At 54.4% G+C, this 24,326-nt stretch overlaps 1 protein-coding gene across 1 annotated transcript in view; it reads right to left on the bottom strand.

Annotated features, from left to right (window-relative positions):
• Window positions 1-23,747, bottom strand: part of LOC111159577 (LIM domain only 1) — a 40,176-nt gene extending 16,429 nt beyond the window's left edge. Inside the window, exon 1 of the mRNA XM_022522106.1 lies at window positions 23,670-23,747. Coding sequence (XP_022377814.1) covers window positions 23,670-23,691 — 22 coding nt within the window. The 5' untranslated portion in view covers window positions 23,692-23,747. The remainder of the gene's footprint in view (window positions 1-23,669) is intronic.
• Window positions 23,748-24,326: the final 579 nt, after the last annotated feature.

The raw sequence follows: 24,326 nt of genomic DNA, 5'->3' as shown, positions 1-24,326 counted from the left end.
TGGAAGCATCCAGAACTTATCTGCTAGCCACAGGCTGGCTGAGGGAAGGGAGGACAAGGGGGCAAGGAGGGAGACTCCAGTGCCTGCCCCCAGGGGCCACAAGGACAGGAGCCCCTTTGGCTCTTGCTGACCCAGCACTGCCTGTGGGGTGCCCTCTTGAGGCTTCCTGTTGAGACCCTGGGGGCTGCCCCACCCTCCTTTGTAGAACTGGATGAGAGCCACCAAAGGCAAGGCCTGTGTGGGCCAGATCCCTGACCACCTTCCGGCCTGGCTGAGGAGGCTCACGGGGCACCAGTGGAGGAAGCCATTTAGGAGAAGACCTTGGGAGTCGGACGGGCAGGGTTTGTATATTAGACCAGCCACAGGACCCTTGGTTCAGAAGAGATGTTGGTTCAGAAGTGGATGCCCCTTCTAGAAACCGGGTAGGAGAAAGCTTGCTGTGAGTGTGAGGTTTTGGAGAGCAGGCCTGTGAAGTCAGAGTGCTTGGCAGCCCCCAGAGTGAAGGGAAAGAAAACATTCTGCGTGCTAGTCCGTAGGGCAAGCTGGCTGCCAGGCCACATCACTCAAGGCATGGTATCTGCCGCTGAGGAGCTGACAATCATGCTGTCAACAGACAAACCATGTGTGGAGCACTGAGTACCGTTCTGGGCCCACATGGGGAGATGGACAGGGACACACAGGGCAGCAGGCCTCACCAGGCAGCTGAGCAGAACAGACTGCTCAGCCAAACCCTGGAAAAGGGTCCGGGCCCATCGTAGGAAGGCCTTGGGGGCTTGAGCCGGCAGCAGATGCTCCTGCCTGGGTCCCTGATCAGCCCCATTTGTTCCTCCAAGGGTATGATCGGCCCACCACTGCTGCCTTCTCCATCTCTGCATGGAGAAGCAGGTCCACGACAAGCCTCTCTGGCCCCAGTGACCTCACAGCCCCTGCTCCCCGGTTCTCTGAATCTCAGGCCACTCCTCCTTTCAGCCACGGTCCCGAGACGTAAACACAAGTGACTGTGAACTCCTCTTCAGCTGAGAGGCGTCAAAAGGGGTGGCTGAAGCCTTCAGCCCACAGAGACCTCCCGGGGAGCCCCTTTTGGAACGAGGAGCAAGGGAAAGGGCTGGGGTTGCGGAACCACATAAGGGAGATGCAGCCAGGGCTTGCCACCCCTCCCGCCCCCTAGCTCGGGAGTGGGGCTGCCAGCTCGGCAAGGAGATTACAACATGGGCCTGGGTAATGCTCCTTTTAGTTACAGCATAAACTGCAGCAATAAAGCGTACCTGGGGAATGTTTAGAGAAAGCACTAATGATTTCTTCCCCAGTGGTTAATAAATTCACTTCCAGATCAATTTGTTCGCGATAGAGCCCGGCGAGCGGAACCCGCGCGGCGGGCACAGCCGAGTGTGTCTTTTTCAGTATAAATGATTTATTACGATGATTAGCGGCACATAAACAATTTAAAATACAACGCTAATTAGTTTGGGGAAGAAAGGAGGGGAAAAGCCACCCTGCCTCTCTCCCCATTATGTTCTACTTCCCTAAGTGTGTACTTTTTAATTAAATCCAAATGTCACAATAAATTTAAAGTGTTTTATTACCACTCGGGGTAAGAAAAGCAGTCATGCAGGCCCCCCTCACAGGCGTCTATGGGCCCGGCTGGGGGAGAGGAATGGGAGCACAAGCAGGCCTGTCTACACGCTCTCCTCTAGGCTAGGGCTCTTTCACAAGTCCCCTGGAAACCCCTCCCGGTTTCTGGCAGCCCCAGGCTGGGGAAGGCCAGGCTTGCCTGGGAGACTGCCCACCTCTCGCCTTCCTGGCCAGCCCAGATGATGCCTCCTCACTTAGCACTGGTCCCGACCCACCCAGCCACTTCTCCACAGCCAGGCAATTCTCTGTGCCCTCTCCACACTCTCCACCTGGGCTAAGTGTGCAGGTAACACCTTCTGTCTCCCTGGCAGCGCACTTGTCCCTTCATATACAGCATCTCAGCACATTCCCCAGTGCGAGGAGTCGTGATTACGACTCAGCTTTATGGATGGGGAAATTGAGGCTCACAGAGGTGGAGCGACTTACCCAAAGACACCCAGCTACAAAGTGGACTTTTGCCAAGGCCTTATTCCTACAGCACGGTTCTATCTTGGAGCCCTTATCGGGCCACATCCAGGCCCTCATTTCCCGGCCCTCAAGATGGGGCATAAAACATGGTGGTGGCTCAGGCAGGCCTCACCCAGAGACACATGTGAGGCAGGAGTTCAGGCAAGGGAGTTGGACTCTAATGAGGCCAGGGTCAAGATCAGGCTCTGCCACTGACCCCCAGCGTCACCTCAGTCAGGTCCGTTAGCCTCTCCAAGCTTCCCCTTCCCCATCAGCAAAGGGGAACATGACACCCAACTCACAGGCTAAGGAACCAAAGCAGCCAACACCAGCAGAGTGCTTTGCAATCCTTGACGTGCTGTGTGAGTAATAATTACTAACAAGGTCCCTGAAGGTGAGCAGGGATCCATGAGAACCCCATTTCACAGATCAGAAACCTGAAGCCAGCAGGAGAAAGGACTTACCCATGGTTCTGCCAAACCTCAGCAGCCCGGGAGGGGCCAGGAAAGAATGCTCAGACAGCCAAGGATTTCTCTCTGATACACCCAGGCACTGAGTATTGAAATGAAAACCAAATAGCCCTAAACACAGAGGTCCCACATGACCCAGCAATTCCACTCCTAAGTATATACCCAAGAAAAAGTAAAAATGTGGGCCCTCACAAAATCTTGTATATGAATGTTCATATCAGCATTACCCGCAATAACTGAAAAGGAAAAATGATCCAAATGTCCATCAACTGATGAGTGGATAAATAAAATGTGAAACATACATACAGTGGAATATTATTTGGTCATAAAAGGGAAGTACTGATTCGTACTACGACATGTATGAACCTTGAAAACGTCAGGCTAGGAAAAAAGTCAGCCACAAATGCCATGTGTTGTATGATTTCACTTACATGGAAAGTTCAGAACAGGCAAATCCATAGAGACGGAAAATAGATCCATGGTTGCCTGGGAGTGGGTAATGGGGAGTGACTGCTAATGGGTATGAAGTTTCTTTTCAGGGTGACGGAAATGTTCTTAAATTAAGTAGTGGGGATGGTTGCACGACTGTGAATGCACTAAAAACCACTGAATTATACATTTTAAAAAGGTTGATTTTGCGACATGCAAATTATATCTCAATAAAGCTGTTATAAAGCAAAACAAAGTAAATACTGCTTTGAGAACAGGAGGAACAGTTGATAAGAAGTCCAGCTCTAGGGTCAGGATTGGGGGCCTGGGAGGTAAAGACCGCCCTCACAGGGCAGTCAGGCCCTGCTCCCCCCATCTCCCGCTGGTTGTTCCCCAGAGCACCCCCATGCCTGCTTTCCTTGCCACCCCATCCAGAAATCTGGCTGAACCCACTTTTCCAGCCCTGCTTCCCAGGGATCCACCATTCTCCTCTGATCGGTCTGCTTTCACCAATGCATTCATGTTTTGTCTTTTGTCATAATTTCTGCATCTTCAGAGGCCTGTGCCCTACCACCAAATTGTGTGTGCCTGTGTATGGGGGGGGGTGCCTCTCTCAGGTCTTGAACTTGTCCCACATTGGGTACCACAACTTAGCGTGTGTGCATAATGAATAAGATCACAGTGAGACCCTCCAGGCCCCCAGTCCAGGCTCAGTTACGGAATTGTTGCCCTCTCCTAGGGCCTGGGAGCCTCCCTGGGACAGAGGTGTGCATGTATGGATCCAGACCACGGAGGCCACGGAGGACCTCTGCAAGGCTACCTCTGGGTGAACCGAATACCGCTGGAGAGAGCATACGCAGTGCCCAGGCTCAGCACCGCTTCCTTTGCGGCTCATCTGAGAGGCTGACTCAAGAAGACGAAGCGTCCTGGCCAACGGGGGCGCCAGGCCTGCGCCGAGACAGGCATACCAAGACTCCCTGAGCCTAGAGAGATGACCAAGGTTAGGTTCTAAGTTTGGGCACCTCAGGCCTCATCTCAGCACACAGAGCAGCCCCTGGGAGGGGACAAGACAGCTCTGGTCACTAGAGGAGGCCATCTATGCCATGGGGTGGAGGACACAAGTCCGTGTTCCAGGCATGAGGCTGGTTCCATGAGCCTCCATGGCTTCACCATGGGCTGCTGTCTCAAGAAGCCACCCCCTTGGGAAACGATCCCCCACTGTCCCCAAACTTCTCTGAAGTCCTACAGGTCCTGGGGCTGAGGGGACCCCTCAGGGGTAAGGGGTGGAAGCTACCCTTCCCTTTAGGCAGCCACCACGTTCTAACTACTCCTCAGGTGGGCACAGTGCTATCCAGTTGGTGAAACACATGGAAACATATTCTCCCATTTGATTCTGTGCAAGGGACAGGGAGGCTGCTGTGAGCCCTAATGTCCATGTGAGGAAACAGGCTTGGGAAGGACACACGGCATGGCCCAGGGTCACACAGTGGTGGGTGGACAAGCAAGACTTGCTTGAGACATCACTATCAGAAGGCAGGGCAGGACTGGGGTCCAAAGCCCATGCTGATTACCTCCCTCCCAAGTCCAAAGAAGGCCACCTCTGCCGTAAGTTGTCACCCCCTCCTGTAGCCACTGTTTCTCTTAGAGAATTTGAGAGATTTCTCAACCTGTGCCTGGGCAGAGGCTCTGGAAGTTTCTCTCCTCTTGGGGGAGAGAATTAAAAGCCTTCCCTGCTGTAAGAGAAGGCAGAGCTCCTGGGAGTGTGGGCCCTGGAGAGCAGAGGGCGTGGCACCGAGACAGGATAGAGTAGGCTAGGAGGGTTTTGAGGCCCTGGGCAGCCAGCCAGGGCCACCCACGGATGCCCCTGAGAGCCAGCTCATTGCCAAGGCAAGACCTTTGACTCATTTGCACCACACGGAGGTGCCCTGAGACACAAAGATTCTGTTCTTCTCAGGGCCCATCTTAGCTATAGATATAATTAGGGAGAGGACTATATTAGAGACAGAGAAGGCAGAAATACTTAGCTCTTTCCCCAAATCAGGAGCTCTCATGGAAGCCTATCTGAGAAAGCAAACTGGCCCAGAGCTGGGAGGGCCAACCAAGAAACTCTTTAAGGACTGATCGCACGAAGCAGAGGGGTAAGGAGCTGGCCCATGGTGGTGGTTGGGCAGGTCTGGACTGGCTGCTTCCCTACCTGATGTTCTCCTGCCTGCCTCAGGCCCACGGGCTTCAGATCATTCCTTTGGAGCCTGGAAAGCTAGGATCACGGTCTGGTCATGGGGCAGCAACAGAAGAGGAAGGGGAGGGTCAGGGGAAGCCTCAGGCCAAAGCTGGGAAGAGCAAGCAAGGGTCCTTGGGACAGAGGAAGGTGAGGCCCAGTTTGCAAACAGGACCTTGGGTCTGTCTTCCCTGGGGTTCAACTCCAGAAGTTCAGGCCCTGGTATTGGGATCTTGATCCCTGGGAGACGTCAGATGAGCCCCCACATTCCCAAGGCCACAGCTCTGGCCATGCCCTCTACCCTTCTTTTTTTGGACTTCGGCTGCCTCCTCTGACCACCCAGACCTCCATCCCACCCAGTCCCCTCACATGCCCAGACTGCAGACTCACCAGGAAATGGAAGGAAGGAAGGGAGGGAGGGAGGGAAGGACGGATGGAGTGAGGAAGGGAGAGAGGGGCAGGAAGAAGTCTGAGGCTGGACGGGTGGGGGCAGACACCCTGGAAAGTTCAAAAGGAAGAATACTTCCCCCTCACATCATGAGCTATTTTTGCTGCCCCTAATGTTATCTCCTCTGATTTATTTTCCCCATAGTAGCTGTGGTATAATGTATTTGGTCTTCATCTCTGGTTCCTGGCACAGAGCTCCTAAAACCCTTGGCATTTCCTGAGTGCTAAGGCTATCTTCTGTGATTCATGAGAAGCCCCTTCTGAGCACACCTGCACTTATGCTCCTGTGGTGACTTAAGGTGAGCCCCCCAGTTAGTCTCAGGATGAGGCTGGGCCTGGCCACCAAAAAGACCAAGCAATAGGAAGGCTGGAACTTCCAGCCCTATGCACTAACAGACCTCCAGGAAAGACAGGGAAGGCACTGGAGGTTAAGCTTTATAGAAACTCTTGAACAAGACTTAATGAGCTCTGGATTGGTGACTGCATCCAGGAGCCAGGAAGGTGGTGGAACCCAGTTCCCCAGAGACAGAAGCTCCTGGGCTCGGAACCTCACCCTATGTACCTCTTCATCTGTATCCTATACAGTGAATGGGTCAATGTAAGAAAATGATTCCGAGTTCTGTGAGCCGTCCTAGAAAATTCTCTAACCTGAGGAGGGGATCGTGGGAACCCTGATCAGAAGTAGAGATGACAGCTGGGATTTGTGATTGGCCTCCAAAGTGGGAGCAGTCTCGAAGTGGGACTGAGCCTTCAACCTGCAGGGGCTAATACTAGATAGTGTCAGAATTGAGTTAAATTGTAGGACACCCAGTCTGTGTCCCCTGAGAATTGGAGAACTGCTGGTTGGTGCTGGAAAACATGCCTGAGTAGTACAAGTCTTAATGAACTGTAAGTCTGGGGCGCCTGGGTGGTTCAGTCAGTTAAACATCTGCCTTGAGCTCAGGTCATGATTTGGGGTCCCAGGACTGAGCCCCATGTCAGGCTCCCTGCTCAGTGGGGAGTCTGTTTCTCCCCCTCCCTCTGCTGTCCCCCCTGCTTGTGCATTCTCTCTCTCAAATAAATAAAATCTTAAAAAAAGAAAAAAAGAGAAAAGTGTAAGTCTGTCCTCTCTCTGGGACAAAGATTGCTTTGTGCTTGTGATCCTCTCTGCTCCCCTCCCAACTTCCTTTGCCTGTTCATTCATTCTCACTCACTATTGACTTAATAAATAATTGCTAAGCATCTACTACTAAGAACTGGCCCCTAAGCCATATATTTTAGTAAGAATTATACTAACACTGATGATTTTTCATCAAGAAAGTAATTCTTAATGAGCTTCATTAAGTCAATTTGATTCCTTGACCAATTTTCTATTCACTAATGTTTAAGATTTTTTTTGCCCTTTCCCCATTCTTATTTTACTGAAGCTCCTCCCCCCTGCCCCTTAAAACAATTTTTAAAAAAAAATCCTTATTAAAATTATTTTCATCGGGATCGATTATTTTTAAATTTAAAGTGACTATTCGGTTCATGATCAGTTTTGGCTCATATTAAATCTTATGAACTACAGCTTTTGACACATTTTTTTTGGTGGAAAAAATATTTTTTTCCACCAAAAAAATATTTCCTGAGCCAACTTTGGCAGATCTAAAATTTCTCAGGAAGAGTTGATTCCTCCATCAATTTTTAGTCAATAACATATTTTGCCAGGTGCAGTGTTAACTGTTGCCAGTTTTGCTTTGTGTTAATTATTTCAACCAATTTTGATTTTTTTTCCTGGATCATATTTTTTACTTTTATGTTTTCAATAATATTAATGAGATGTTATTCTCACACACAGGCATATTTTAGCACTGATCTGATAAAGCATTCTGAGGATCAAAGAACTGTGTGAAAACATCCATGGGGCAGAAAGGCAGGTCACACTCTGCACCCAGGCTGAGTACGAGGTCAGAACCTGGTACCTGAGAGAAAGCTACCCCTGCCCTCAGTTCTTCCAGAGCCCTTGCCCCTGCCAAGACACCTCACAGATGGGAAAGAGCTTCTGGCTGGAGTGAGAGCAGTTGCCTTCAAGAGACAGCCTCTTACTGACAGGTGAAAAGATGGGGTACAGCCCTGGCTTCCTGTCATGGGCCAGAAGCAGCCTCTGCTGGGCTTCAGACTCTTCTACTCAGAAAGTATCTCTGAGACATTCAGCTGAGAGAGGACACAGAGGCTTCTTGGTGCCTTAGTTTCCCTAACATAAAAGTCGAGGGAGGGGGTAACTACCCAGGGTCTTTTCAGGCCTGAGGCTGTGACTTCTGGTTCACTGGCTTCCAGGCTCTGGGCCTGCTTCAGGGGTCCCCTCTACCTCTTAGCTGAGGCTCTGCCTGGGAACAGCTGGAAATGAGACAGCCCACCTGGATTCAAATGTGGCAAGACCATGTATGGAGGGCCAGAGGCCACAGATGTTCCCACCTGGGCTCTCTGCTTCTGTGACCCCAGGACAACAAAGAAAGACACGAAACCTGGACAGGGAGGTTTTTCTCCTGGCCTTGGCCTCAATACACACCTTCCCCATGGACCTATCTCCAGACACAGTACCACTGGGCAGCAAGCAGCCAGCAACCCTTGAAATGTAAATGGCGAAGCACAGACCCAGAGAGCAGAGGGCACCTGCCCGGGGACAGACTGAGAGTCGGGGGTGGGGGGAGGAGGGTGGGGGGAGCCAGGCTGTGGATGCAGGAGTTCTGGCTCCTAGCCCTGGGTTCCAGCCCACAGAAAAGCCTCCTTCAGTCCTGCTCCTATGTGAAGAGCTGCTCAAGTGGTCTCTGCCCAGGCCGCTTCAAAGATGCCAGCTCCCCCTGGCCGGGCAACAGCCGGAGAGAGGGGTTGAGGCCTCAGTCTAATGGCTGCAGGAAGACTGGTTCAGGGAGGAACAACTCTCCCCTCCTCCCAGGGTCCAGTGAGTGAGAAGAGATGCCTCTGGTTAACAGAGAGCTGCGTGGCACACCCCCAGTGTCCTCCGCAAACCTATTATCTGTGACACGAGGAATCTAACAGTTCCCATATGTGGCCCTGGTCCCTGCGTGTGCTTACAGTCAGTGCTAGTGCCTCTCACCACCAGGGCCAGGGAGGCCTGGGAGTGCCTTTACCACTACCTCCCCAGGCCCACGGAAGGCCTGGTTCTCATCTGAACTCGGCCACAGACCGAATTGCTGGGCTATCCTAGGCAAGTGTCTTTCCCTCTCTGAGTACAACCTACTCCTCTGCAAAATGGGGCTAGTGTTCAATCTCCCAGCCTCCCAAGGGGGCTGCAAAGATTAAATGAAAGGCCTTGAGATATCTGTGGCCCTCCGTGGTGTGAGGCAGAGGCAAAGGGCCTTCTGGGGATGGAGCTGACGTTTCATCCTCTCTGGGAGCAGCTACACTGTTGCCCACCTAGGGCCAGAGTTTGCTGACCTCTCACGGTAGGCTGATATCTCAGATGGGGTCCAACGACCCCATTTTCTGGTGTTTGTGACCTTGTGTAATCCCCCCATTTCCTTGAGTTCTAACTGGGCTGAGTGACTTGTTCCCAAGGAATAAAATACAGCCGAAGTGATGGAATGTCACATCTGTGATCAGATTTGTCACATCTTATAAAAGACTGTGATTTCCTGCATGCTAGCAGACACTCTCTCAATGGCTTTAAGGAAACAAGCTGCCATGTTGGAGAGGCCCATGTGGTACGGAAATGAGGGCTGACCCTGATCCACAGTCAGTGAGGAATGGAAGCCCTCAGCCCAAAAGCCCAGGAGGAACTGAATCCTGCCAACAATGAAATGAGTGAACTGGGAAGCTCAATCCCCAGATGAATCTTGACATGAGACCACAGCCCCAGCCAACACCTTAATTACGGTCTGCAAAAAATGTCTGCGCTAGAGGACCCAGCTTAATCTGGACCTGGACTCCTGACCCACGGAAATGAGATTAACAAGTGAGTGCTGTTTAAAGATGCTAAACTGTGAAATAATTTGTTACGCAGCCATAGGTAGCAAAGACATATGCATTGGCATATGTCTTCACGTCTTCATGTCAGCAAAGCGTTGGCATACCACAGAGGACAGGGGCCTCTCCTCAGGCCACAGAGGGGGCATCCTGCAGACCCATCTCAGCCCTATAAGCCATATTGTTGTGAGTTTCCCTCAGGAGTCCAGTCCTTGCTGTGGGGTACTGTGAGGAGCCCAGAGGACAGATGCCCCTGCTTCAGGCTGGGCGGGCAAGAAAGTGGGCGGATCCGACCCACCTCCTGAAGCCAAGGCTCCTTTCCAAAGAGCGAGCCTGCCAGGGCTCCAAACCCCACATGTGTCTGGAGCAGAGTAAGTGTTTCAAGGTATAACCACGTCCACTTTCTCCCCTGCTCCTCACTAAGACCTGATGAAGTTTAGGCAACTATACCAACTGTCTACAAGACTGGCAAGAGCCTGGCCTACTGAAGGCTTGACGGACCTAAAAGGCGGTTAGTGACCACACCCATTTGACGGGTCATAACTACTATCGCAACTTACTACTCAGAATCAGTAAGTGGCAGAGGTGGGATGTGAACACGGTCTGACTCAAAGCCCACGCTAGTTCCGCTTGCTTTAACAAATGGGGAAGCTGAGAAACAGAGATCCAGCATCCGATGGCACCCATAGGCAGCCCCCACACAATTCTTCCCAGACACCAGGGATCAGGCATTGAGAGTTTTTAAAGATTCAGGGAGGGGAGAGACAGGACAAAGCAGGTGCAGGCCATGGGCTGCAGGAACCCCGTGCCAGAGCTGCTTCCTCTCACGTGGGAAGAACAGGTCTCCCTCCCACACGGGTTTTTCTCCACTGAGACTCCGAGCAGAGGGGCAGCCGCTCCCGCCACACAATATTAAAATGTCAGGAGTTTAAGGCCTGTGTTGGTTGAGTCATAAGTTATCGGCACCCAGTGAGGGCCGACAGAATGCCTCCCTTAAATTATTAAGCAGAAAGCGTCAGACTGTAATATTTTGCTAAACCAAAGTACAGACACAGACAAAGATGTCATTTCAATATTTGAAACCAGCAAGTTTAATTTAAAATAAGAGCAAACCAATAAGCTCAGAACATAGTGGCGTATGAGAGGAAAATTATACTGTGAGAGGAAAAAAAGTGGAAGGACTTAAGAAATTTATAAAAGTAATCTCCAAGTGGAAATTAGAAATCAAGGCCTAGAAACAGAATAACACAAAAGAAATATTACTGTCCACTTTCTAAATCAATATAACACTGCTCCACGCCGGAATTACCATGGTAACTCAAGTAAAAAGAATCAAGCAATTCTTATTATTTCAAAATAAAATCACAGCCTGAAGCCTGGGTTTTATTACAACCACTGATAGATCGCTGGCTTGTATTTATCTGAAATATTGCTTTTCAATCAGCTGGTTTATGAATGTACACAGGCCTCTCACCAGCCCACTTACCGCCCCGTTTTGAGGCAAGGGGCTAACCAATGAATTGATTCCCGCCTGGCTGTATCTGCATATAGACCCAGGCTTGAGTCAGCACGGGAGCTGCTCACCCCTTCCACCTGTCCAGTGGCATCACAGGGCAGAGCGGAAAAGCCAGAGGAGGCAGTGGGGGCTGACCTCATTGTGGTTCCCCTCCAGGCCTGCCATCCAATAGCAGCCCCCTGGAAGAACTGCCCTGACCACCAGCCTCCCACCCCTTGTCCCCAGGCATCCTCTTGCTGGCTCCACCCCCTCGCCCTTGAGCCCTCCCCGAGTGTCCCTCTCGCCCACCTCCAAGTCCGCCAGCTGGAACAGGAAGGCTGCAGAGCACACTGCTGCAGTAAGATGGCCTGAACTCTGGCCCTTGCAAGCGTGGGACCTGCGACCAATTACACAGTCTCTTTGTATGGCAGTTTTCTCATCTGTGAAATGAGGATAATACGTGTGGCTTTTTCCTAGGGTGGTTCAGGGTATTCAATGAGATCATACGTGGAAGATGCTTTGGTGGAATGAGTACAGAAATGGCCCCAATTCTCTACCCCTCCTGCTGGTAGTATGCATGACCTTTGCAATGTGACTTTCCACCTCTTCCCTTCAAGAACAGAATCTGACCACCCCCACCCTGCCCCCAAATTCAAGCTGGCCTTGTGATTTATTTTGGCCTAAGGAATGTGGCAGAAGCGAAAGCCTCCCAGAGCCAAGCCCAGGACTCAGGAAACGTTGTGTACTTCCACTCTCCCTCCTGACCTGTTTCTACTATGAGAACAGGCCAGAAGAGCTTGCTGGACAACAAGGGATGCTCGTACCCCCAGCGTCCAGGAGATCGGCCGTCTGCCAGGCACAAGAGAGTCCAGCTGAGACCCGAGAGACCACTCAGCCAAGCCCAGCCTAGAGCACTGACCTACAGATTCAAGAGCTAAATGGATGCTTGTTGTTTTGAGCCTCTGAGTTTGGGGGTGGATGGTTATGCAGTGATAACTTACTGATACACGTGCAGAGCACAACGCCTCAGTTTCCAGCAAGGGTTCAGTGATGCCATAGCAAGCGTGTTTACAGGAGCCCTAAAGACTGGGAGGCTGAAGCCAAAGAGATCACACTGTATCTGTGCAGAGAATGAGGTCCCTGCACAGAAGCATGAGGCTTCCTGGTTGATCAAGTAGTGTACATGGACATTAGGTGCCAGTTAGGTATTGCTCCCATTACAGAATGTGAAAACTGAGGTCCAGTAAGTTGTCTGGAGTCACACCACAGTCAGCTGGGACTAGCACCCGGGTGTCCTGAATCATGCCAGCAGGCTGTGCCTGAAGACAGCAGGCCGCTCCAGGAAGTTCAGCTGGGAAGAGGCGGAAGGTAGGAGCTACTGATGCAACATGACCCAGCTGACCTGCTCCTTGGGACAGCTGCCCCGGCAACCTGGACCAGCCTGCTCACTCCTCTCACACCCCCTGCTTTTAATTCGCCCCAAGTTGTGTTGTCCTCTGCGGACGCCTGCCTTAGACAAAACACAAAATGAATATGCTCCAACAGGACACCAGCTTATTACTAGGTAGGGTGGATGGACTCTGAGCCTGGCCTGGAACAGTCTGTAAGAGGCCTTGACCATCCAGAGGCTCCTACAAGGCCAACTGCTATTGTGGCAGCAGGTCTCTGGCACCATGACAGGGCAGCCCAGGCCAGGGCCCTGGCTGTAGTGAGAGCTGGGAGAAAGGTGCTAGGCAGGAGGGAGAGGCCCGGTGGTGACAGAACAGAAACAGGGTAGGGCCAGAGCCCCAGATGAATGCCATCCAGTTGTGTGCTGATAAACACTTCACAGTTGGCTCCTTCAACATCCATGGGTTTAATATACCCCCCATGGCTCATTTCCCGCTACCAGTGTAACGTCACTGAACTCAAGAGTGGGGGAGAAATGTGCCAGATCAGCTCCCGTAGGCCCATACAAGCTGACCCCACTGGTGTGGTCCTATCCCGCATGCAGGCCTGCCAGGCAAACTCACTCTAGCAGCACCGGGAAGAGTTAAGCCTGAGAAGGAGAGGACACCCTCCGTGACTCAGTTGTCCTTCCACTCCAGGCAGGGCAGGCAGGCTGGATGGGCTACATGTCATATGCATCTCTGGGGCTGCTCTGGTCCCTGAAGACCTGGGCCAGGTTAGTGCCCATCAGCACCTGCCAGCAGGACTTAATGTGAGGATGGAACCATGTCCTGTGGGCAGTCAGCAGGCTGACTAGGGCCACAACTGGGATACTTGGGCACCTGGCAAGAGGACAGGTGATGTTCCTCCTGATCAGACTTTCCTACCACCAGCCTCATCATGCCTCGGGGCAAGGATTAGAGGACATGGAAGCTGGGCAGAGAACCCTGAAAGGAACCCTGGGTTCCCTACATAAGCCAGGCAACCCTCCTGCCCACTTTCAGCCTTGCCTATCCCCCTGTAGATGGAAGCGCTTGCAGAGAGTGGTCTTGGGGGCTCCTTCCTACAATGCTACCTGCCTTGGGGAATCTGGCCAGTGGCGGTAAGTAGTGAAGTCAGCCTCCCTCCTGGACAGCAGTGATCAATGGCCATGATGGATAAACGAAGAGGGAGAGTGAGTGAACAAGGCACCACATCGGGCAGCGGATTATTTGATCACAGGGTAGCTGGTGGAGCACAAAGTCACCTCACACAGGCAGGAGGCTTCCTGGCTTATCAAGCGTATACATGGACTCCATCTCATTGAATCTTAATTAGCCTCCCAACCAGTTAGATGCAGCTGTTCTCACTGTAGAGATGAGAAGGTAGAGAGGCAGAGCAACCTCAGCACTGGGTGGGCATGGGGCACAAACCCACAGTGGACGTGACAGACCTGGAGAGCTTAGCAGGACAGCAGAGGTGGCAGCCAGCCCACTGGTTCCTGGCACACTGTGGCACCGATGCCCTTTTCTCTACCTTGCTCTCTAACTCCTTCCTGTCTGCTGGCCCTCCCAATAGGGGGTTCCTCTGGGCCCTGGAAGTGGGTCTGAACAACAGCCTTGGCCTGCTGGCTACTTGGGGGCAGTTGTGCCCTGGGTGGAGGCAGTTCTAGAGGCAGCCCACGTTTGCTGGAAGCCCCACCTTGGCTTGGGCCATGCCCCCAGTAGGCTCCCCAGCTCTGTCTTGGGCTCAGAGAAGGTCCTGTCCAACCATGGCCACTTCCCAACTCTGGCAACCACGCCCCACAGTCCACCGTGCCAAGGCCCAACCTCACGTTCCTCTGCCCATGACTGCAGAGGGGCGGCCACCAATGCTGGCTGGCCATCATTTGTCTGTCCCAAGGGAAGAGAGACAGAAATAAATCTGTTCTTGGTCTTGCTCACAAATGGGCCCTGCTGGGAGGCTCCTTAAATGGGAGTGGGTGGGGTGGCCTCCAGGTCTGATTCTGGACTCTGGCTGGGGTGGGGAATCAGCTCTCTGAGGGACCAGAGGCAGACCTGGGCTCTGGGAGAATGCATATTTCCATGTGCTAAAAAGCATCGTGTGGGACATGTCCAGAAAGAGAGAGACAGTAAGACAGAAAGGCAGCCACAGAGGCCAAGTGAGTGGCCACATCAGCACCAAGCCCCGGCACGCAAAGGGTGAAGCTTTTAGGCGAGCGGCGGCCAGTGATCTCAGCTTCCCCCAGTCCTAATGCTCCTGAAAGGCTCTCTCCCACTCCCTGTAATTGGGCATCAGTAGTTAATGCAGTATTGACTGCATTACACGCTCCCGTGCCTCCCCTCACTAATGCCAATTGCATCACCTTGTACAGTCACCGGCTTGCTTAGCCAATAGCCGTTAAAAGCAATCCAAATCATGAATCATATGGGAAACTTTTAGCAAGACACTGCCATCCAAGGAGACAATTTACAGTTGAGTTAATCTGGGTACATTAGTGAGACATGGATTCTGGACGACAGACCAATTTATGTTGTTTCCCTGTCCCCCGCCCCCCACCCCCTTAGTGCTCTGTGTGGGCAAATGAACAGAAGAGCGGGGAACAGAGAGAAGCACCTGCTTCTTTACGCAAGGCTTTGGGAGGGGGTGAGGGAGACCCGTCTCTATAGGCTCTCCGCCCAGCTGAACTGGGGCAGGAAAGGTAAGCAGCTCGTACATGCTGCTCAAGATTTGTAAAGCCTCATTTCCAAAGGCTGGGAGGTAGCTGCTGCCAAAGCTGCCACAGGCGGTGCAGATGGGGACCCTCCTCTTCCAGGCTGCGGGCAGGTGTCAGGCCGGGTGCCCCCCACGCTGGCCTCACCAGGCCTTTACATGCCCTCAGCAGGCAGCGGTGCCTGTTGGGCACTGCCTTCCTGCCACCCCGCTGGGGTCTCCAGACTGGACAAGCATCACGGCCCACTCCCTGCCTCCATCTCTGGGGCCAGGAAGGGTCCTAGCCACACTCTGCTGGGAGAGACGCTGGGGACTGTTTGCACTCCAGGGCATGATGGGATAGCCCAGGAGGTCCTGTTGACGGCCGAGCAAAAGCTGGTCGGTACCCAGGAATAGCCAAGAGCCGCCCTGGCAGGTCACCCAGGTCCACTGTGGAGGCCACACTCGCAGCGGTCATTAACAATTGAAGACTCACTGTCTGGCCTTCCTCAGGCCAGCTCCACTCTCCTTAGGCAATTTTACTTATTCAAAATGCTCTCAGAACAATGTCTGGTGTTTAGTTCTGCAACCCGCCTGCTGTTTCCTGTGGGCAGCCCAGTCTTCCTACGGGGCCTTGGCAGAGGCAGCTTCCCTGCCTTTCTCCAGCACGCACCTGGGGACAGGCCGGCACCCCTAAGAGGGCACCTGCAACATTGCCTCTTGCCCAGTCCCCCACAACCCAAGGCTCTCCCTGTTCTTGGGGCTGCCTGGACCCTCGGCTGCCTGTTTCTGAGTACTCAAGCCCCCTTCTCCAATGGCCTAAGGGCTAATCTGTTTCAGAGCAGGAGTGCCCTTTGCTTCCCTGAGCCTACAAGCTTCCCTGGAAGGCCCCCAGCTGAGTGCCAGTTCAAGTACCTGTGCCAGGGAGAGAAGGGCGCTTTCTCCGGGAAAGTTGGAGCAGGGCTTCCTTTGCTGACAGGCAGGCCCGACGGCATCTAGAAAGCCCGGACCCTGAGTTCCAGTAAAGTGGAGATGGCTAGGCCAAGATCAAGCGTCCAAATGAAAGCAATTAATCTTAAAACCAGAAGTTTAACCATTTGCAAAACAGATCTTTCCTCTCTGTGGTGGCCCTTCACTGCTCGACCTAATGGATTACTTTATTAATAATGCACTGTGCTTAAAAGCAAAAAAAAAAAAAAATTTTTTTTTCTGACAATTCAATACTTCAGAAAGTCTCTTAAACCCGTTGCTACGGCAAGGCGATTGATATTTTATTATCTTTCAGAAGTGCAACATGAAAGCCCTGCAGCCCAGCAGAGCAAGAGCTTTGGTCCTCGGGAGCTGGCAGACCTGACTTCAACCAGAGGAGCCCCGGCCTCTTCCGACAAGATGCTGTCAGGTGGAGAAAAGGCATTGGGGGTGGTTAATAAGGGCCCCGAGTCCCTGCTGCAGCCAGACAAAGGGTGCGATGCTGCATCCTGGAGGCACATGCTTCTTGGGGGCCCCGGGGGGCAAGGCTGCCACCTAGCCCACAGGGCTGCCTGCTGGAAGGGCATAAGTGCCAGGAAGAAATTAGGCAGCGGGCTCGGACGGACAGGTGAGTCGATCCAGAGTTTTTCTCCCTTCCCCAATGGAAGGTGCCACCTTCAGAGTTTCCTGGAATTAGAGGAGACCAGACTCTAATAGGGAGTGGAGGGCAGATGTAGGAGCTGAAAGACTGCTTTTGGAGGACACCTCTGACCTGGGCAGGACAAGAACCGGATGGCTCCTCGGGACTGCAGCTGTCTACCTTCCTGGTGCTCTGGGCCCCAGGGCTCGGTGGTATGAACTGCAGGAAGCACCACTCTGTTCAGACGAAACTAAGCCAGGGACCGAGGAGCATCACGAGCTCTCCTCTGCAGATCTGGTGGAGACTAGGGGGAAACCCATGCCCAGGGCAGCTGCAGTGCACTGCCTTCTGGAGGCAGGAGACTGGCTAAAATGACCTCCAGGTATCTATTCCTATTCAGGGCTCATCTGAAAATCTGGAGTATCACGGAGCTCAAAGGGACTCTGGGGTGCCTGCACAGAGCACGACCTAGGTGGCAGTGGTGGGGTCATTCTGTTGCATGAGACCAATCTCCCCGCCTGAGGCCTCCCATGCACAGGGCCTGGGTTTTCTCCAGTTCTAGCTCGATCCTGGGGAACAGGCATGCCAAATAGCCACGGCTAAAGACACGCCCTGAGTTCCACATCTCCCCGTCAGGAGAGTACCCCCACACACTGAGGAAGGGCCCTCTCCACCGGCTTCTGCAAGACCCTCATTTTACCAAGAGGGAAAGTGAAGGCTAGCTCTGGGCATGACTGGTCTGAGAGAACCTGGCAAGCTCATGACAAAATGCCTCTTCCCTCCGTCTGGCCTGACCAGGTCCTTCTCCTTGTCATTCTGTACACACCTGCAGAAGCCTAGTCCTCTGGTGACCCCCACAGGGATCCTGGGAGAGGGCCCCAAAGAGCTACAAGCATACTAGAGATGGAGGTCACACCCTGGCCAACCTCTTGCAAATGCATCCCTTTGGCCAGAAGCACTTAGTCACCCCTTTCCTCTCTTACTGTATACTGCTGAGAAATAGCCTTCAAGGCCGCCCCACATGCCACCCCCAGGCCAGACACCTTAAATGCCCCTCCTTGATGGAGGTCTCAGGGCTGGTGGGGAGGCTAGGAGCCCCAGCTTGTGGTAGCAGTGAAGTGCACATCCTGTGTGACCTTGAGCAAGTCACTTAACTTGGAATTTTCACCCAGTGACCATGATAGTAACACCACTGACCCGGTGGACAGAGGGCACAGGCCTGGGGAGACTCACTAGTAGAAGGTTAGAGAATGGCCACCACCGTTAATCCAAGAGGATTCCTGGTGACATGCTGCAAACCACCTTCTCAGCTCCTTACCAGTAGAAATCAAGTGACAGCATGAGTGCCAACAATTCTATCCTCATCTCCCTATAGCACCAACACACCAGTCAACCATCACCTACAGGGCAAGGAGAGCCCCTGCCAGCCAAGGAACAGCTAGTGTGTGGCCACCCGCCTCTGCGTTTAGGTCAGGAGGCACCCACCTGGTTTTACCTTTAAGTGGGCTGCGATCCCCAACCTCTCCTGAACACACCAGGACCCTTTCTGCAGGGCGCTCCCAGTCAGGAAGGCTTTGGGGTCTATGGGACCATCTTCTAGAGGCTTGCAGCAACCATGGGCCTTGCGTTCTGACTTCTGGGGTGCACTGAAGCTTTTGACCATGTCAAGTTCATGCCACTCTCCAGGACCTCGCCTGCACAGTGCTACTGGCCAGTGGCAGGACACTTTCTTCCTCTGGGCCAAACTCCCGCCTGCGCGCTCAGGGGACCGGGACCCAGTGGGCCGGCACAGGAGGCGTCTGTCTCCCCAGGGGCCGGCGGGCCTTCTCCTCGCTCGCAGGGCACCCCGGGGCCAGCACGGTCTCGCTGGCCGCAAGCTCTGGCTTCCTCTTGGGTTACCCTGCCGGCGCGGGGGAGATGGCTGTGGTAAGAGGAGCGGCCGCAAAGACGAGACGCCACTCACGGAGCGCCACTGCGCCGAGATCCGAGGGGACCCGAGCCTACACGCGGCCCCGCAGAGCCCCACGCGGCAGGCGCACCGCCCGCCCTCCGGCTCACTCACCCCTCCCCCGGCCCCACCTGGCCGCCCCCGCACCCCGGCCCCCGGCGCCCCGCCCGCCTGGCAACCCTGGCGCGTGTGCGTCCCGGCGTGTGCTCCCGCGCGCCACCGCAGGGGGACGAGGGGGTGCGGGGCGTCAACCCCCCCGCCTGCCACCTACCGTCCTCCTTGTCCAGCACCATCATCTCGGGCGCTCCGTGTCCAGCCGCAGCTCGGCTCGACCGGGAGAAGGGCGCCGACTCCGGGCGCGCTTCGGCGGGGCGGCCGGTCCTCGGGCAGCGAGCGGGCTCTAATTACCCGCTTGTCCGGCTCTTAACCTAGATTGCACTCAGCTAGAATTACATTCAGGAGCGAAGCACTTCGCAGATACAAAAGCAGTCTCACCTACTTTTGTGCCTCAGAATTGCAAGGAACTACGAACTGCAATTTAGAGAGAGAGGGAGAGAGAAGGGGGAAGAGAGGATCAGAGCCGTTTCTTTGATTCTCACCTTCTAAATGGCTCAATTTGCCCAGTATAATCTGTCTTAATGTAATTGCATTTGATAGCTCATAACCCTGGCTCTGGCAACGACACAGCTTTCAGCCTCATAAAGTGTTTTCCCCTCGGATTTAATCTGAATCTCAATCTAAAATTATATTCAAAGAGATGGGGGAATCTCGGCGGCCGTCTCCCGCTGCCTTTCTCCCTCAATGTATGAGGTTTGCACTTCTGCTACTGAATAAATGCACACATTTCCCGAGGCCCCCCTCCCTCCCGGGTTAATGGGGAGTGGAGACGCGCGGCTGCCCGGCTCCGCAGCGCCACCTGGAGGTCGCTCGGCCCTAGCTCGGCGCTTGGTTCTGCGCAGCACCCAGGGTCCTCATCCCAGATATTTGTCTGGTGGACCACCCTTGTCTTCCACTCCCACCCCGTCAGCCTTAGTTTCTGACCGCCCTCCCAGCTGGGCGATCTTTCTCTGATCTCGTACCCTCCCTTCCTACCAGCTCTGCCGGAGGGTTCTTGTTACCTCCTGGATTGTTTGGCAAAGTTAGCCCTCTGCAGGGTACAAACTAGCATCACACTTACCCCAGCACGCAGCCCCCCAACCCCCGCAAGAGCATCCTAATTCCTTAGGGAGCAGAATCCTGTCTCAGCTTCTCTCTGAGCAAGCACAGTGTGGCCTTGAAGGTTTTTCTCCTTCCAAAACTATTTATTGAGCATGTATTATTCTAAGGCACTTATGATACCAGAGTGAACAAAAGGTTCCTGCTATTTCGGAGTTGAAAATCCTTGCTCCGTACCTCAGGAGGCAGGAAGGAAGACAGTGCTCATCTCCTCTCTTCCCGAACCCTACTTCTCCTCCAAGAGCTTGAGGTTAGTGCCAGGCTGCCTAGACTAGGAAGGCCAATCTTAAATACCAAGAGCTTTTTTTTTTTTCTTTTTTCCCCCTTCACAGTACCGTGATCCAAGAGGATGGAAATATTAACGATTTTCTATAGCTCAAGGAGGGCTTCAGAAAGACATGTCAGAGGTTCATCCCTGGCAGACACTTCTGAGGACTAGACTCAGGCAAGGAGAAGGTAAGGACCACCAGTTGAGATTTCATCCCATCTCTGCCTATTACCAATGGTGGACCTTAGCAAATCACTTTGTCTGGGCCTCAGTTTCCCTGTTTGTGACGTGGGAGAACTGCGCTGCTCTCCAAGGTTGTGGTGGGAGTCAGATGAGCTAATGGTTGTGAACATGCCTTGTAAACTGTGGCACCCCGACATTGCGGGGACTTACTGAGTATACATGAAACCTGGAGGCCAGGCGGTGCCCCTGAAGCCAGCGGAAGGTCCCAAAGCAGAGTGCCTGGCAAGGGTGGGAATGGGGAAGTGGGGCTGCCGCCCATCTTCCTCCAGCCTAAGTGGGGAAGTCAGTCTTTGAGAAAACAGAAGAGAGGCTGCTTCTAATGAGATGCCTCATCCACAGCTCAGAGGGTTTCGCTTTCCCCTTCATCTAGAATACTTAATCCTAATAGTCCTTGAGTATATTTGATGTTAAATATATCATTTTGCTCAGCCTCACTGTCCCTCAGGACTGTAAGCTTGATCTCTCCCCTGCCACTACAGCCAGAGCTATACCCCGAGGGTCTGAGGGAGGCTTTGACTCTGCTGGCCACGGGCTCATTTCGTACCAACCCGTCACCCCAGCTTGAGCTGGGGGCCAGACAGTGTCACAGGCAATGGGCCTGACAGGCTGGCAAGGGGTAGCTTCTGGCTGTAGATGCCTCTGTGGGCATTCCCTCAGAATGGGGAGGCATTCCCTTCATAAAGGCTGCGGCTTTCCTCTCAAGTCCCAAGGCCAGCTCCTCCTCCCTTTCAAGGGTCTGGCCCTGACCCACAGCCCAGGACTTGACTAGCTGAAGGCACTTTCCCACTCTCTTGCTCATGTTGGGCTTGGGGATCTGTCCCAACACCAGCTTCCTCAAGCCTCCAAGCTACCCAGTTAGCAGCCATCCCACCAGCATCCCTCTGGGGAGTCGGGCGCCCTGTACCCCACCTCAGGGATGGGAGCAGGCCTGGAGTTCTGAGCCATGGGCTGAAGAGGCAGGTAGGGTATGTCAGCAGGGGGTCACCACTGTGTGTGAAGGGCTGCTTGTGTCCACAGGCGGCTCTCTCTGCACCCCCAGTTGTGAACATCGAGCTTCCACAGTGATCTGGAAAAAGGCCTCCGAAGAGGCCTTCCACTTTACAGAGCTACCCAGCAAGTCTTGGAGGGTTTAGATGACTGGAACTCTTAGCCAGGAAGGGGCCCACTGGAGGGACAGAGCCAAACATAAGCCTCACCCATCTGGCAGCCACCCTCTCAGCTCATGGGGAATTGCTGGCCAGGAAGGTAAGTCCTGTGCCTGGGCCTACCCCCACCCAAGCTGTCTCCAAGTCCAGGGGCCCACCCACAACACCAGAGTGGAATCCTCAGATACCCTGGGGCTGGGGGAGGTGGTTTTCACCCAACATAGTCCACAGGCAATGAGCATGTACTCTCAGGTCAATGTTGTCAAGAGTGCTCCAGAATGTCTTTGAGATGCCTCCAGGGACAGCAGAGACAGACCAGCAGCTGATCAGCCCCCAGGTTATGGTGAGGAGAAAGGGGGTACTACTGGCTGCCTTTCAAAGTTTGGGACAGGTCCTAGCAGTTTGTCCCTGTACTTGGCAGGAAAGTCCTGAGGAAGGGTTCCTGCACTGGATTTGGGAGGTGTGTGTGGGGTGGGGTGGAGGGGCAGGAAACTCTGCCCCGGGGCCTGGGCAGACCAGATATTCCAGAACTCAGTGGAGGCTGTCAGATGTATCTCAGCCTGAGGGCCCTGCTTCCAACACAGTGCAGCCGTCTCCAAGATGGGTGGCTTCACAGGTGAAGCTCACAGATGTATTTGGAGTGGCCGCAACAGATGACAGGACAGAGTGACCCTACAGATTTTGCAGTACAATCAGGATGCTTGCTGGCCAAGTTCAGATGCCCTGCTCTGCCCACTACTAACACAAAAGCAGCCTAAATACAGGAATTTGCAATCACCTAAAGTGGAGAAGGTGACAAACTTTCCTCCTTTGTCGAGGAAGCTACAGTTATATCTGTTAGGCCTGGTGGAGGCCTAGGCCAAATCTGCTCCCCCAGGAAGCAAGTCTCTGGCCAAGCCACCCCTGCACAACAGCTCTGAGAACGTTGTGCATGTAGGCTGACCAACTGTCTTGGTTTGTCCCAGGACTGAAGGGGTTCCCAGGAGGCAGGCCTCTCTGTGCTAAAACCAGCTGGTTCTGGGCAAAGCAGGACAGTTGATGACCACAATGGGAGTTGGTAGGCTGGGACAAGGGACTAGTGGGGCCAGAGAGAGAGGTCAGGCAGCCAGACCCTTCACTGCACACCAGCAGCTGCGTCGTAGCCTCAAATTTCCCAGCCTCCTGCTCTGGGCTTCATCCCCCAGGCACTGAGGAACTGCCTAGCCCCGGGGAATGGCTCTATGGGGCAGCCTGGCTGTGCCTTCTCTTGCAAATTGGTAGTCACAGTGGGAAAGCTGTGAGTTGGACTCAGGCGTGGATCCAGATTTTTCGAGAACCAAGCTTACTTATGCAATTTAGGGGTTGGGGGTGCTCTTTAAGAAAAGGAATACAAGCCTGCTAACACAAAATGACCACCAAAGGACTATGAAGCTGAAACTTCATAAGCTTCAAGGTAAATCCGCCCCCCCCCCACCCCGATATTCTGGATACAGGACCCGACCCTAGCCAGCAGGGCAACTCCCGACACACTTGGTGGAGGAAGGGGGGGCTGTCAGGGGTGAAGCAATGTCACCCATCCCGCAGCTGTGAAGTTCTAGATCTGAGGGACCCCCGAGCCCTGCCGGTTTGTCTGCAGGCTCTCTGGATATCCCCCTGGGGGAGACGTTCCGCAGTCGGGTGCGGAAGGGGGGCGCGCAGACACCCAGAAAGCCTAGGAGACTTGGGGGCTGTGGGCACTGCGGGGAAGCCCGCGGCGGCGCGGGTCGCCGAGGCGCTCCAGTGTCTGCGAGACAGCAAGAGCCTGAGAGAAAGTTCCCGGCCGGAGCGTGCAGGGCTGGAGGGCCCGCGGCGGCCCGGGTGACTTCCAGACCCCGCTAAGGAACCCGCGGGCTGAGCCCAGCACCCTGGCACGCACGCCCACGCGCACACCCAGCGCCGCGCTTCCGGGAAGAAGCCGAGCGGCCCGAGCCAGCCGAGGCCCGCGCGGGGGACGCTGCCGCCGCGACGCGAGCGGGGTGGCCTCGGCAGGGCCCGCGCCGCCGCCGCCCGCGCCCCCACCCCCAACCCCGGGCACCTACCGTCCTCCTGGTCCAACACCATGGTCCCCCGGCGGCGCCAGCAGCGGCACGGGCGGAGGACGCGGAGGGGCGCACGGCTCGGACTCCGCCGCCGCCCGACTGCGTTGCTCACGCCGGCCCCGCGCGGGCTCCGCGCCCGGCGACCGGCGGCCGGCGGCCGGGGACTGGGGCGGGCGGACCGGCGCCGGCCGCTCAGCCCCGCGGGCAAGGAGCTCTGGGGGGTGGCGGGGGGGCGGTGCGGCCGGCGCGTCCCGGGGACGGGGACGGGGGCGCGTCCGTCCGCCGCGGGGTCGCGGGAGCCACTGGAGCAGCCGCTGCCCGGGCCGGGCCGGAGCCGCTGCCGCTGCCGCTGCCGCCGCCGCCGCCGCCGCGCGCCCGTTCTCGTCCGCGCGGGCCGCGCTAGCCGCTGCCGAGTGCAGCCTGCGTTTCCCAGGGCCCCTCAGTTCCCCTGTTAATTAAATCAATTCATTATGCTCAGATCTGATTAGCGGCCCTTCCCCCCTTTGAATCAATTATTCAATACACAAACATAATTGCTTGGGCCAGAGGTGCCCGCCATTAGCTTATTTAACTCCAAGGACACTAATTACCCGCAGGGCACGGGAACTTTTCTCATTAATTCTGACAAAACACAAAAGCACAGCCAGAGTGTGTGCG

The sequence above is a fragment of the Enhydra lutris genome, unplaced genomic scaffold (genome assembly GCF_002288905.1).
Source record: "Enhydra lutris kenyoni isolate GAN:26980312 unplaced genomic scaffold, ASM228890v2 scaffoldscaffold68, whole genome shotgun sequence".
NCBI classification, from domain to species: Eukaryota; Metazoa; Chordata; class Mammalia; order Carnivora; family Mustelidae; genus Enhydra; species Enhydra lutris.
The sequence above is the reverse complement of the archived record's forward strand: the minus strand, read 5'-3'. Positions and strand labels throughout refer to the sequence as shown.